This window comes from Solanum tuberosum, unplaced genomic scaffold (genome assembly GCF_000226075.1).
Source record: "Solanum tuberosum cultivar DM 1-3 516 R44 unplaced genomic scaffold, SolTub_3.0 scf00251, whole genome shotgun sequence".
Lineage (NCBI taxonomy): Eukaryota > Viridiplantae > Streptophyta > Magnoliopsida > Solanales > Solanaceae > Solanum > Solanum tuberosum.
This window is the reverse complement of record NW_006239173.1, coordinates 209,612-226,538: the sequence shown is the minus strand read 5'-3', so window position 1 is coordinate 226,538 and position 16,927 is coordinate 209,612. Positions and strand designations below refer to the sequence as shown.

The following is a 16,927-nucleotide window of genomic DNA, read 5'->3' as shown; positions in this document are numbered from 1 at the left end:
TCAAAATATTTATTCGTTTATATAACTTTTGAAACTTATAGTTTTAAGACGAGAGGGAGTTGCTCGGATGGTAAGCACCCCTTACTTCCAACCCGAAGGTTGCGAGTTCGAGTCACCAAGGGAACAAAAGGGGTGGGAGCTCCTAGGGAGGGTAAAGAAAGAAAAAAAACTGAATGATACAATTAATCTATAATAATTTTGAAAAGCTAAAACATGAACATGACATAAATGGCCAAAAAACAAAGAGGAAACAAGTCCTACATATCATTGTTTAATTCCTACATAAAAAGACAAGTCCTTAATTAAACCCTAATTAGCCTTGTTTAATTGTTTTCTACTTTACCAATTAGGAAACTCCAATGTCCTAATTAATATTAATTAATCCCCATATTAATTAATTATTGAGCCCCAAAATCCCACAAATGAATTGTACCATCACTAGAACAAGCAACTATATGCCTTTCATTTGCATGCATGGCATTTACTTCCCCTATTCTTCCCCTTAAACTATAAAGATACACTCCATTTTCTACTTCCCAAACCCTAATAACCTCTCCCACACACATTACACCATATCCACTACTATTCATGCTTCCAACCACCCCCCGTCGCGACGTGCCTCGCACGTTAAACCTACACGATTCATCCAAATCCTCAGTCCGACGGACGGTGGCAACACCCCGTCCGTCCACCGCCACGAGCGAGTCGCTCGTGGCGTCGAAAGATCCTACAATGAGCTCTTGTTGGAAGGATCTTTCTTGGAGGATCAACCCTTGGTTATGTAAGTCTATAACAACGAGTCGTGGGCCGGTACATGCCACAGCAGTGTCGCGGGATGTGACATGGACCTGGCCCACAAGGTCGGTTAACTCGGTTAGGAGGTGCCAACCGGTTACTGCCTCGGGATCGGTTAAATCGCCTTCGGCGAAGATTAGTTGCTCCGTTTCACTATTCCATACGTGAAATGCCCGACCCGGTACACCTGAAATATTTGTCCAATGTAAAGGAGACATTTTAATTTAGTAAACATAATAAAAATTGGATCACGCTACAAATTATCGTAATTTATGAAAATCCTAATTGATTTTAGCAATTATCATCATGGTAGAGTAATGATGAGAAATTAATATTGGTAATTATTCTTTATAGTAATTCAGCCCAACTAATTTAACGTTAGACGCTGACTAAATTACATTCAAAAAGTTAATAAACTTCAAAGTTCTGCTTTGATGGATGGGAAAATGGTCATATTTTACTTTCTACTCTTAGAAAATTGTTATATTTATCTTCGTTATATTTTTTTGTTATATTTGCTTCTACCATCCAACGTTGAGTTCATATTTACCTTTCGAACTATTAATTAAGTTCCATATAACCCCATATATTATCCTACGTAACTCCTACGCGACACCTACATAGATATTAATTTTCTTTAATTTAATTTTTTTACTCATCCTTAGACCCCAATACTATAAAAGCCGGGTTGAGAAAGCTTATTTTCTAAGAGTACAAAGACAAATCTCCTATAAATAGAAGGTTATTTTACTTAAACTATTCCTCCACCCATTTTTAGTTATTCACTGTACATCTATTTTCACTTGTTCTTTAAAAATTATAGATAATTTATCATTTTTATTCAAGGCCCACAATATATTATACTTCGTCCCAATTTATACGATTTACTTTTCTTTTAGTCAATCTCAAATAAATAATATATTTCTATAATTAGTAACAATTCAACCTTACAATACTCATTTTATCCCTAATGAAATTATAGTCATACAAACATATATCACCTATTTTAGAATACAAATATTAAAGGTGTTTTTTCTTCCTTAAACTCCATGTGAAGTCAAACTAGATAGCGTGGTGGGATTAGTAAAAACTAAAATACTTTTGTTGTTTTGTTTTTTCCTAAAAAGAAAACATTGGTCAAGGAAAAATTAAGCCTCCTTTAAGAAATCTTCCCGTCCAATCTCAAAAGCAAATTATTATGTTACACTTTTGGCATCATAATAACCGACATTCTTTCGTAATTAGTTAGTTGGTCAATATATTTGACCTGTTTATCTCTAACGACTCCATTTTAAATATTTTATAATAAATAATCAATTAACCTTTCTAATTTGAATACATTCAAAAATCAACTGTTAGCAACTGACGTACATAAGACACTATTTCATTATTAGTCCAATTTATTAAATTTTATGTCAAGTTAAATTACGATAAAAAAATACTCCTTCCGTTTCACAAAGAATGACCTTCTTTCCTTTTTAGTCAGTTTAAAAAAGAATGACCTCTTTCCTTTTTTGGTAACATTTTACTTTTTGCTTTCCACGTGGCATGTTTAAGACCACAAGATTAAGGGCAATTTTGTACATTTGACATAACTTTAATTTAGGACCACAAGATTCAAAAGTCTTTTTTATTTATTTAAATTCCGTGCCAAGTCAAACCAAGTCATTCTTTGTGAAACGGAGGGAATAACATAGCAAGGCAAGTTATGAAAAAAATCACCTGCATAAAGGCCAACCCACCACCGGTCACGACCGGTGAAATCCACCAAAGCGCCGTCATTCACCACATCTCCTAAATGTGCACGGCGGGGCGGATCAGCATCCGCCCTACCGATCACCACCACATGTATATCACCATCCAATGACGCAAACACAAGTTTCTCATCCGACAAAATAATTCCCGAAATAGCCCTAGAATACCGGCCGAGCCGGTCACGTTGTTGCGGATGATACGTAGACAAATGAGCCCTAGATGGTAGATGAAACAATTGAACCGATCCATCGGAGAATCCGGCAGCTAAATGGCGATCGGATACCGCGATACGCCGACAAGAGAGACCATCGTTGTTATCGTCGTTGTTGTTTGCTGGTACAAAATGGAGAGTACGGTATACGTATCTACGGTGACGAAAATTATTGGAAGTACGGTGCCAATATACGTATTCGTCGTGCCATGTTGGACGGAGAAGATGGCGGCGGTTCCATATACGGTTGCTCAAGTTTTGCCATAGAAGATCGGACCGGGACACTGCTCTCCATGTTGAACAAACCTGGAAAATATTGTGTACCAAAATTAGAATACGTTATGAAATAATACGTAATGTAACAATATTTTATGATACCTTACTAAAAAAAGTCAGACAACTTTTGAAGTTTATGATGTTTAAACTTGTATAAACTACTCCCTCTATTTCGAATTTCAAGATTCAAATAATTCTATCTTTGGTGGTAATTTTTTATATATCTTTTAAATATTTTGAATTGTTAATTATTGTGACTTACAATATTTTTTACGTAGTTTACAAATATATAAAATTTAATTCAAAAAGTTGAAGATTTCATGCGCAAACTCCATGTCAAACTTAAAATGTTTGACTTTTGAAAAATGAAATGTATCATATAAATTGGGACAGAGGAATATTTTTGTTACAATTTTAAAAAGTACGTACGAATACGATACATAAATTAAAACATAATGAAAAGTATTTCATGGCTTCTCTTTACCATATTTTGTTTCATTTCATACATAAACTAATACATAGTGAAACATATATACCTAAGCAATAAACAAAATATTAGTTTTATTATATCATTCAAGTAAATAGTACTTTCTAATGAACATAGAATAGGCATAAAATAATAAATTGTCTTTTGATTTTCTAAGTTGAATAAATAAAATTAAATATCTGTATTTAATATAGTGAACAAGTAAATATGGAAGGAGAGAGTACATACTAATTAATTGGCACTTGTCACCTATAACAAAGCTAGGTATAGATCAATATCAGCTATATATTGCACCTACACCAACACAATGAGAAGTCTAAAAAGTGTAGCTAATGGCATGTCCATCTCAAATTATTAAAAAGAATTTAACCAAAATTTGTTTTCAAAATCCAAGCGTTTTCAAGCAGAGAGGCATGCATGCATGCAGGGTCACAGCTAGAAAAAGACATGATGCTAATTCATGTTGAGATAAATCATGTCTCAAGTTAAGATAAGGTTAATATTTGTGGAAGTAATAATGGCGTAGTCAGAATTTTAGATAGGTAATGCCACTGTTTGAAGAAGTGAAACTAGAGGAGAATTTCATATATTTGAAGTTTATAAGTTTAAAATGTCAATAAATTCATTACTCAAATTAAATATCGTACACTTTTGGCTCAAATTATATGATCCATTTTTTAGTCAGTTTTAAAAAGAACGATATATTTATATATCTAATAGTAATAATTTAAATTCAAATTGTTGAATATACTTTAGTGAAAACATTTAATTTAGAGTCACATAAATGATATAATACATAAATGTGCCTTTTAATTTGGTCTCGTTTTACATTTATGCCCTCAAACTTTTAGTGTACACAAGTAAACATTTAAAATTTGAAAATGTTGAACAAGTAGACACATGAATCTTATGTAGCACAATACACGGAGGACATAAATTATCATGTAAGATGCTACGTAGGACATGTGTGTCTATTTATTTAACTTCGTATAAATTTAAGTGTACTTGTGCACATCTAAAATTGAAAAACATAAATGTAAAATATGTATAACTTATTCTAAATCACAATTTCAAAAGTCTATCTTTATTAAACTTTAGATCAAATCAAACTACATTACGTAAACTAAAACGAAACATATTAGCTTAGAAGAAGGTTAGGGAAAGTACAAAACAGCCCCTCATGGCAGGCACGCCCCAACACATGGGAAACGATATATTCCTTCACGTGATATGCCCATACCATGTGTGTAATCAAAACAATATTATTTCGTTTATTTTAAAAAGAATGACCTAGTTCAACTTGACACGAAATTTTAAAAGGTAAATAAATCTTTTCAATCTGCTCATTCTAAATTAAAGTTATGTCAAATGTATCAAAATATTTTTTAATCTTGTTATTTGAAACATGCAACGTGAAAAAAACTGAAATTATAATATTTTATAAAATTAAAAAAAATCATTTTTTCTTAAAATGGAGCGAGTAATTAAAACTTATAAGAAGTCTAATTTACAGTTAGTTATTTTGTAGTAATATTGAACTGTCATTCCTTTTAATTGGAAGAAAAGGAATATAAAAAATGAGTGCTATTTGAAGAAAAGGTATCTTGTAAGAAGAAAAATAGTTGTAAACTTATTGCATGATTAGAATAAAAGGAAAGGCATGCAGTGATAGTCAGAAGATAAAAAAGAGTAGGAAAATAGTAGGCTATTTATTACTAGTAATTAGGTACTCATCATACCTAGCTACTATCAATATCAAGGAGGAAGAAACCAAGAAGATAACAACTCCATCACCTCTCATGTCAGTGATAAGTATTGTGAAATTAAATACTTTCTCAGTTTCAATTTATATGAGTTAATTAGTTTGATTTAATACAAAATTTCAGAAAGAAAAAAAGATTTTTAAGATTTTTGATTTAAAATAAGTTATAAATATTTGTGTGACTTTAAATAATTTCATTAAGTTTTGAGTTTAATTCATAACTCAAAAGTTAGCTCTAAGGAAAAAGACTGTTCAAGTTTTGTCATCTCACTAACACTTTTTGTCATTCTTTCAACACCCTACCTCACGCCTAATGCGTATTATTTAGATGGTGTTTGAATTGACTTAAAAGTTTATTAAACCTACTTTTAGGTCAATTTTTTACTTTTGAAAGTGTTTGATAAATATAAAAAATAATTTAAAATAAGTTGAAAAGTGTATGATAAGGTAAAAAATGGCTTAAAATAAGTCAAAAACCAAAATTAGGTCTCCACTACCTTTTATTTTTTGACTTAAAAGTCATTTCAGTTTGATTTTTTATTTTCGACTTAAAAGCTACCTTTTTAAGTCTGTCCAAACGAGCTCTTAGTGCGTGGATAATTTTAAGTTCGAAAGCTCAATATTGAGTGAGATGAATCATGCTCTATTACCATGTAAAATTAGATTTTTGCGATGTAAAATTAGAATTTGCGACTAACTCAATCTAACTAGCTCTAAGGAAGGAAAAATGTCTGAATCATACAAGGAATTCAGTAATCTCATTAATCATCAATACGAAAGTTTTTGTATTTTTCAACCAAAAAAAACAGTTTTTGAAGTTTTCTGAATTTCAAACTTCTGACAATTTTATGTCTAAATAATTTTTGAAAATACTAATACTACAAAATATATATATATATTCATGATATAAGATGAATAGACACATCTCCTTTTTTTCTCTTTCATTTCCAAGAAAAGGTTACTGTCTCTCCACACTCCTTCAGCTTTTAAAATACACTCAACTCCCATCACTGGCAATTCAAAATTTTAAATTTATTATTTTTAGTAATATATACTTTATATATTTTAAAAACAAATAAGAAACTTAAACAAAAATTATTGAGTTCTATGATCCTGGAACTTCAATGATAGATTTATCCTTACTTGAATTTAGTTAAAGTCTCTTTACTCTTAATTAAAAATTAAGAATTCTAAGAATAGAACTATAACTACAGATAAGCTTTTGATAAAGAAAGTTAATATATATGTTTAATTATCAATTTATCTTTTACAAATTGAAATTAATCAGGCCTATAATATGAAAGAAAAGTAATTGTACTATTTTGACAAGGAGAAAGAAGATCATGTTTCTTGTTAAAGAAAGAGGATATATTTATTATTAATAAGAAATTTGTGTTATAAAATATATATTCCATTTGAAACATACATACTTATTGAAATATTGAAAAGCTTTCTAATATTTCGTATGAAAATATTATTATTATTTTTTCTAAGAAATTTCAATAAAAATAGTGTAGTAATTTTTAATAGTGAAAGGATATTATAAGATATACAAGTATTTATTCTAGTATTATTGTTATAATTATTACTGTATCATATATGGATAAGGTTGGAGGAAGAGGGGGCAGAAATTGACAACTGGAAAGACTTATTTTACACATGACACAAGGAATGCGCAAGACATGCTTGCCTTTTTTAATAAATTAATTTCACTTAATATATAGTCGGAATAAATATAAATACACTTGAAGTTAACATGATTCTTTACGTGTATATTTCAATTAAGTCGTGTACCTATTAAACACTTGTAGACATGTATTAGGGCTCAAGTGAATCAGTTTAACACTTGTTTAACTACAATTCAAACTGTCAAAGTATGTATATTACACTTGACATTGACATGACTGACGATAAATAAAATGAAGACATATGTTATTTCGAGTTTTTTTTTAAAATAATGGATATCAATCCCTTAATCCTTAATTAAGTATATTGTATGAGTTTGAATCAATCAAATCAAATTTAGGAATTCTGAATATCAAATGATTTAACCCTTCAAAATACAATAAAAAGGGACTTCATTTTCTAAAAATTCAGGATCTTTATTATTCGAGCAACTCTTTCCTATTAAATAAAAGGGACCTTTAATTTACTTGTGCTATACAAGTTTATCACAGAGAATTATTATTATTATTATTATATATTGTTAATTAGCTGTACTGACAAGTATACAAATAAAGAATCTGTAACAAGCTCTTCATTTCAATTCATACTATGCCATACTACATATGAAAAACAGATCTGATAGTAACAGTTTTCATTGGAAACCAACCAATAAACAATTAATGCCCTATTATTCACAAAAAAAACAAAATACTCAAATAATTACTCTATCATAATTACAAAATGAATCAAGAGTATACAATACATTTTAATAAATAATTACTGATTTTAGCAATAATTTATATTTATTATCATTTATAGCAATACTATGTTAAATCTGCAATATATATTAAAAGTGAATTATGTATGTAATATTTATAATTGTTTTTAAATGTATTATGCTTGTTCGGTAAGAAATTAACACATTATATTAAAATGTTTAAAAAATGTATTATCCATCAATAAAATTTGTATTATATGTGATTTATAAATTGTTCTCTATAATATGCATTAAAACTATATTATAAATATATTAAAGATGATCAAGTGAAAAAAAAATTATTACTATAAATGATAAATATTTTCTTCATTATGTTATATTTACGTATGTTTCCCTATATAATGCTTAGATTTGGTAGGTAAATTCTGAAAAAAAGTAACCTCTATTATTTATTTTTCCCCTTAAGCTACCTACCAAATAGAGAATAATACCCAGAAAACATATGATATTACCCAATGGATAATACTCATGAAAAGCCATATATATCATCAGCCTGTTTCATATGGAGTTTAAATTATTTCGAGATTATTCTATTTGAAAGGTGAGATAAAATAATCTCAAGTTTTATATTGGATAAGATGGGATATCTAAGATTACTAATTTGATTAATAATATAAATTTATCGTAAAATATCTCATCTTATCACATGTATCTATATTACCGAAAAAGACAAGTCACATATTTAGTTAATTACATATAAATATTTTTAATCCACGCCTTTAACCAAGTATACAAAGTTAAATTTGTACTTATTAGTAATGATGTCAATAAAAAGGAGGACTCAACGGTCTCCTTCGACATCTTTTTAGAGTAATATATAGGAGTACAAGCTAGTGTTATATATGGGCAAATAAAAAAAAGTGCATTTAATAATGGAGTGATATATATATATATATATATATATTATGTATATCTTTAGAAAGTTCAGTCAAAAAAGTTGTGGGGATTTCTAATATCTAGAGCTTAAAAAGGATCATGCAATGAAAAGGAAAGGAATTCAAATTTTAACCAAAAGAACTTTTTTGGCATAGATGCAACAAAATCCTAGAAAACGACTGTCCAAAGAATAGACAAACCTTAGGTCAAGACTCTTTTGAAATATCGATTTGCGAACGTAAAAAAATTTTCATTTCAATTTATTTATTGATATTCATTTTTTTATATATTTTTTAAATATTTTGAATTGTTGATTATCGTGACTTATTACTTTTGATGTACTAGTTTTTAAATATGTAAAATTTGAAATCCAAATAAAAACACATAAATTGAGCAAGAAGAGTATATCATCACTATTTAAAAAATAGGAATATACGTTGGTCGCCTTAGACAACAAAGTTTGTGTCTCATTCTTTTTAGCGACCGATTATTATCAAATAATTTTATTAGATGTGAATTTATGTTATGTATTATTTTTTTAAAATTCAATATAAATATAATAGTATTTCTTTTATTCTAATTTATGTGATATATCTGTCTTAAAAATACTGTCATCTTTTTATTATTGAAAATAGGGTTCCTTGCAAATATATAATTAAACTTAAAAATTATGTATTTATTCATAATGATATGATTTATAGTCAGATAAATGATCAAATAACGTTTTAAATCATAAATTTTAAAAGTCATTTTTATTTTATTTTTTAATTTTGTGTCAAGTCAAATGGTATCACGTAAATTGAGACTAAGGGAATGATATTTTAGGGAGTCGATGAAGCAATAAGAGATATATGTTTTTGACCAACAAGAATTGTGGTGGAGTGATAAATATTCATTTTGGGTTCGAGTCCACTTGGTACAAAATCACCTTTGTTAGATAGTGTTTTACCCTTCGATATGAAACTTCCCAATGTAAATTTAAATTTAGTCAGATTCCAATATAAATACAATATGCGGATGGAAAAAAAAAGAGAAAGAAGAGAGATATATGTTGGTGGGCTAATTAGACAGCGTAGTTTCTGATGTACAAGTACAGCTAGCTAATAGAGTTCCTCAAAAGACTTTTTTTCTGCTGCTAAAATTCGTCATCCTAATGCCAGTCATAACAGGTTACTTTCAACATTTCATTTATATGCACTGATCATACTTTTTCAGAAATATTATTTAATGCAATTTTATCTCTAATATTTTTTATATACTATACTATAATCTATAATCTATACCTACACCTATATATTTATTTATTGATCACGGGTTCCATTTGACCAAACTATATAATACTCATTATCTTACAAAATCATTATATTATCTCTAATACAAACATACATGATTACGCCTGACCCATTACTCAAAACCCCATTATTAATTTCATAATAATGTACCTTAGCTTAATTCACAACTCAAGGGCCGAGTTACAATATTCGATATCGATTTAGATAAATTTTAAATTCTGAATTCATGTGTAATATAAATACTAGTAATTCATGTCATGTTATATACAACTTATTAAGTATACAATTATATGGAGTAGCTATAATTATTATTATTATTATTATATCGATAATATATTAAATTCTAAAAATATCATATGGACAATGGAAGACCACACCAGACAGGGAAAACGAGGATTAGATATTACTAGCGCGATTCAAGGTATGTGTACCTGAAAAAGATTTGAGAGTGCTTGAGCAGCAGCAAGACGATTAATGGAACTAGAAGCATTAATAGCCATTTGTGTAGCCAATGCCTCCAAGAATGGCTCCGGCCAAACACCATTATTTCCTCCACCTCTACGTTGACGTCTCCGTCCTCCTCCTCCTCCTCCTCCAACTTCTTCTGAAGATGACATGATGAGATCGAGTAGTATGATCAAAATTATATTTTGATACTAAGCCTCTTATTATAATTTGGAAATGAAAGTCAAACTGGTACACAAGGTTCTACTCCTGAACCCTGAACTCTGAACCCTATAGTAATCAATTGCGATTATAAAAAGTCGCAAAGAAGAATTTGAAGGGAGAACATGGTTCGGACCACATTCACAAGAAGATGAGAAGAGAACAATGTTGTATTGATTTATTCCATTCTACATGAACCTTTTCAGGTGGTTTTTGACATGTCCTTTATTTATCCAGTGACTTGATTCGCAGTTCGATAAGAAACAAATTATTTATATATAATATTTGGTAGGTAGATAAAAGATAAATTATTCATGTATAAATTAGTACGATGTTTGGTTGACAAATTTAAAAACCCACATACTCAATACATGTAGTATAAGTTACGATAGAATCTGTGTATTACTCCTTCGTTTTTATAAAAAAGAATGACCCCTTACAGTATTTTAATTTCAGTATTCGACGTGACATGTTTAGGATTGTAACATTTGACATAACTTTAATTTATGACGATAAAATTGAATTTTTTATTTATTTTTTTAAACTTTATGTCAAATCAAACTAGTTCATTTTTTTTAAACGGATGAAGCATTATTTTATGTCAAAACATGTATAACTAATGCTTTCATAATTAATACTCCCTCTGTCCCAATTTATGTGACTTACTTTCCTTTTTAATCAGTCCCGAAAAGAATGACATATTTTTATATTAAGTAACAATTTGACTATAAAATATGTATTTTACCTTTAATGAAATGATTTACAGTCACACAAATTTCTATAATTCATTTTGGACCACAAGTTTTAAAAATCTTTCTTTCTTTTTTAAACTCCGCATCGAGCCAAATTACCTCACATAAAATGGGACAGAAGGAGTACATAAATTCTCTTATAACTAATTCATATATATTATTAATACCTGTAGAACTCTTACCGGCTACCAACCGACATAATTTGGTCTTCAATTTTTTTCCTTTTTGAAAAATGGAATACCTTTAATTAGTTTTGCTTCAAATCGATTCTGTACTTTGTTTATTTGCTCTTCAAGTGTTGTGTACTTGTTATTTGACATGTTTGGAATTGCAAGTGGGACAACTCTTTTTTCTTTACATGTTGTACCATTGGAAAAACCGTTTTCTTTCGGTTCTTTTTCCTCTATTTTATTGCTTACCAACCGTGTATACTCACAAAAAAAGGCCCCATTGAACATACGATATAAAAGTATAATATAAAATTAGATTAATTTAAAGTTAAAGTTTTATTTAGATATATAGAGAAGTATTATTAATTCATGATTTGTTATGTTTAATTAGTTATACATCCTATATATAATGTTGAATACGATGTATATCAAATATACATAGACTGAATTGTCTCTTGTGAAGGAAAACTAGTATAGCTTATATCATGTTTACTACTTTCTTTGTCTCAATTAGTTTGGTTGGTTTTTGACTTGGAATGATGTTTAAGAAAATAAAGAAGACTTTTAAATTTTGTAGACATAAACTAAAAATATGTTGAATGTACTAAAATATTTTTTAATCTTGTAATCTTAAATATGTCACGTAGAAAATTAGAATTAAAGTGTTGAAAAAAAAATCATTCTTTTAAAAAAATAGAATAAAAAGTAAAGTATGACAAACAAATAGAAATGCAAGGAGTAGCTTTTTAGTTGCTTTGTATAAAATTCAACATACCCATTAGATATTAAGTTATACAATCAAAACTCATTATAACATGTCACTCGTTATAATAATATTTCTCTCTGACAGCTTGATTTTCTCCAAAATCAAATTTTCATAGATATTTTTTTATATTTCAATAACAACATTCTACCTACATATAATGTCAGTGACATCCATTATAACAATATTTTTTTTAAGACAATTACCTTTCTATAACATTATATTCATACTCAGATATTGTACAATACTTTATGATAATCATTAATATCATGCATATAGCAAACATGAAATTTACAAACAAACATTATCACTATAACGAAGTTGTAAAAGGTAATATGTAAATAATTATTCATATTGCATAACTCTAACAAACAACCAAATGATCCGTAAGGGACATAGTGAGATGGATCATTACATCTTTGATCTCTCCATCCTTGATCAGAAGTTTGAAATAAGAATTTTAAGATTGAAAATATTATTGATTGAGAACACTTCCTCTTTAAATAAGTTTTACACAAAGCGTACATTGAAATTAATCGGATTATTAGGTTTAAGACACCACATGAATATTCAAAAAAAACAAATGATTAATGTGAAGCATGCTCCCTTTCTACTGTGATGAGTAAATGACCTAAGAAATTAAAATTGATTATCTCCTTACATGATTTAAAATAAGGAAAGATGTAAAAAGTCTGAAACAGACAAAATTAGCATGTTTGGTGGAAATTTAATCATATAATTTAGCTAGCTATTATAGGTAGTTAGATTCACAATTTGGAGTGAACTAAAATACAAAATAAGTTCATCATTTCTTATGCTGAATTTAGTCCAATTTACTCAATTTTGAGTTAAGAAGGCTGATCATCTTAAAGTTCAAATGGTCTTATATTGCACACTATCTTGAAGTTGAATATTTCCTTCCTATTGATAGAGCTGTCAAAATGGGTTGACCCAACTCAACACAATCCAATTCTAACGGGCTAGAGAGTTAAATGGGTTGGGACAGACATCCTTTTAATTAAAGGGCCTATAAAATAGCAGTCCAATCCAGCCCTAAGCGGGCTACGGGTTGGGACGGGTTGGCCCTTCAACCAAAAAACGGACAACATTTTCCTCTTAGAAAGGATACGAACGTTGATGTCCGATGAACACGACATCAATACATACATAAATTCATTCATGAATTACACATACTTCAGTGAATATTTACAAAACAAATACATAATAGCCAAGATACAACATTCATAAGATTCATCCGAGCAAAAAAACATTACATGATCACTATTTTCATAAACAAGACAATAAAGGAGAAGTGAAAAATTAGGCATAAAAACAAATGTGAAAAAGGTCAAAGATTCATAGTTATGATGGAGTAATGGACTTGAGCTAATAAGAAAATTTAGTGGACTAATGACCCTAAAGTGTAAAAGATATGTAAAAAATATAGTCTTGACTTTATATTGATACTTTAAAAATATTTATTGACAAAATCTTAATAAGTAAAACACTACTTAAAATATATATAATAAATATTTTTAAAATTCACAGCCCGCGGGCTGGCCTCTGAGGCTTGCGGGTTGGCCCTATGGGCTAAAAAGCCTCGTTCCTAAATGGGCTGAAAAAATTGAGCCCAACCCCATTTAATTCAAGGGTTGGGTTGGGCCGGCCTAGCAGGCCAAACCCATTTTGACAGCTCTACCTATTGAATTAAAATTCAAAATATCAATAATTAAATTCAACTTGAAGTTGAATTTTGAACTTGATTTTCATGAATTTGAAAAATATAAAAAAAGCTGGTTTCGTGTCTCTTCACTCCTAATTCTCACAAAAAATCACAAAACAACTTATAAGTAGAGCCATCAAAATGGGTTTAGCCCATGGGCCGGCCCAACCCAACCTCTTATTGGGGTAGGGTTGAGATATGATTTTTCAAACTCATTTAATACTAGGGCTTATAAGCCCAACTCATATAAGTCCTTGACCCTTGAGGCTTGATCGAGGCAGGGTCGGGGTCGACCCATAGGCCAAACTATTTATTTAAGGGCAACTTACAACAATCTCCTAGTATATGAGCTAATCACTTAAATGCATTTCATGTTGTAATATTACAAATCTTACCAGATTTTGCTACATCTAGATACATGTATCTCGGGATACATGAACTCAAAATTAGGTTAATTTGTTGTACATACACTATCCAAGTAAATTCACATGTATCTAGGAAACATAGACAAATCTCGCACCCTCGCCTCCCTCTCGTCTCGCTCGCCACTCTCTTATCTCGCTCGTATATTTGGGATGCATCACACTAGATACATATATCTCGAAATACATGGACTCAAAATTAGGTTAATTTGTTCTACATACACTATCCGAGTGGATTCACATGTATCTAGGAAACATAGGCAAATCTCGAACCCTAGCCTCCCTCTCGTCTCGCTCGTCACTCTCTTATCTCACTCGCATATTTGGGATGCATCACATAGATACATGTATTTCGCGTATCTAGTATCATAGATACATGCTAATCACACTAAATTTTTTGCTAGTGTTAGTGAAAAAACACCATTGTTTGCCATATTTGATTTGAAAATTTTCTCATTTTCTTGATGTTATAGAATTTTAAGTTTGAAAGAAAAAAAATGAAAAACTAAAAAAGAAGGGCTAGCCCGCCCCAGCCCTCGGCACTTCTAGGGTTGGGTGGGGTTGAGTATTTTCAGTCCCTCATAAATGAAGGGTCGTCCCGCCCTAACCCATCAAATTCTTTGGCCAGCGAGGCTTGGGTCGGGTGGGCTAGGCCGACCCTTTTTGACATCTCAACTTATAAGTATGGCCGGATACAACTCTAATTTTTAATTATTATTTTTCACTTTTAAAACTTTTTTTTTTCAAATACTTACAATTTTCGTGACCGAAAATCCACGGCCCGTGCTAGCACGAGCAGACCAAATCTAGTATATATATATTTCTCACTTTTTAATTACTTTCGTAGATACTTTTTTTTTATAAGCTACCTTGTCATAAATCAAATTAAGTACAAAGTCAGCATTTAGTTGCAGCTTAATGATTGCAATTTTACTTTTGACTTGATAAAAGTAAAATAAATAAATTAGATTTTGACTAATTACATGAAGATAAAATTTGTGAAGTTCGAGCGTCAGTAACTTTAAATGTAATTATTCATTTTTTTGTTCTCATGTTTCGTATCCAATATTTAGCCCATTCAAGGGAAGTTCTCTCTATTATGGTATAAAAAAATCGCTGATAGAGAGCACTTACACGAATGGGCCCCACACGATGCAAAATCGAATTCATCAGACTTCAATATGATTATTGGATATCGAATAAAAAAATGAATAATTGCTTTTATTGGCCCTCAAACTTCATGAAATTTATCGAGACACTATTTCTTACTATAGAATGCATAACGGTGGAATTTTTTCAATTTCAAACTCTATTTTTGCAATTAACCTGAATTAGGTTGTGGCACCTAATTATAAGATTAAGACATTTCTCTATAATGTAGCAATGACTCTCTACTTTGAATCAGATCATCTAATTTTGTAAGCATATAGCTCAATAAAATGTTTTCATTACTAAAATGAATAGAAAAAAATTCCCTCGCCCCTCCCAATCTATATTCAGATTTTCAACTGTACACTTTAACTTCACGAGAGTCCTATCACCCCTGAAGTGTTTAAAACTAAAATTATTACCTCCCTGAATGCTTAGCTTGCAAAGTGAGGGTATTTCAAATATATTTTTTTCCTTATTTATCGTCTTTCTTCTCCATAACAACAATGACCAAATTTCTCCACCATTCACCATCTCTAAGTCGTCTTAGTCACCACCATCTTCACCGGATTCACCATTGTTGATTTGAAAACAAACTTTTAAATTCTCATGTAAATTTTTTTTAGAAATCAATTAAAGATAAAATGATATGTATATCACCCAAAAAAGGGATTTGGATCAGATTTGAAAAAAAACAATCAAACTGGGTTTACATCAAATTCAATTGAACTCCTAAATGATAATGTTTTTTTGTTAATTTATTTTATAGATCTTTTAATTATCAATCTCAAATTTCAATCAATCATCTACGAGAGGATAGTACTCGTCTTAGTTGACCCCCATTAATGGCATCGTTACTGCCTTTGTTCGTCCTCCCTCTTTCCTCCCTCTCACTTTTTTAGTTTGTTTTTCAAGTCCCCGCTCTCTCTGGTGCGACTAGCCGGCGAAATGCTACACCAATAGCCACCATTATCGACGCCTCTGTCGAAACCCAAACCACTAGCAAAAACCCCTTCTCCCCTCAGACTCTCCTCTATTCTCTCTCTTGTTTCGAGATAGTCACTATGAAGATCTACCTTAGTACTCACAGTGAGGTTGATGACTACAACAACAAAATCTTGCGACTGCACTTCTCCGACCAGCAAGCTCTGGCGAAACAAGCAAAACCTTGACGAAGTAGCGATATTCACAAATCTTTTTAGTTTTTTTTTAGGTTCTTTGACAAGCAAAACTCGAATATTGCTTGACGAACTCCGCTATAACTATTCATCTTTGTTTCTCACAATCCAATTTCGGTAGACTTTGGTGTTTAAAGTAATGGTGAAGTTACTTTAGGATTTTGAAGGAATTGGGAGAAGAAGTTATTTCAGGGATTTGAAGGAATT

At 30.2% G+C, this 16,927-nt stretch overlaps 1 protein-coding gene across 1 annotated transcript; it reads right to left on the bottom strand.

Moving 5' to 3' along the window:
* Positions 1-315: 315 nt before the first annotated feature.
* Positions 316-10,514, bottom strand: LOC102584439 (transcriptional regulator STERILE APETALA-like). Its single transcript, XM_006357629.2, has 3 exons — positions 10,329-10,514; positions 2,518-3,067; positions 316-982 (listed from the first exon to the last, which is right to left on the bottom strand). Exons 1-3 carry the CDS (start codon positions 10,512-10,514, stop codon positions 399-401), a joined length of 1,320 nt encoding a protein of 439 aa, XP_006357691.1. The 3' UTR covers positions 316-398.
* Between the last annotated feature and the right edge of the window lie 6,413 nt (positions 10,515-16,927).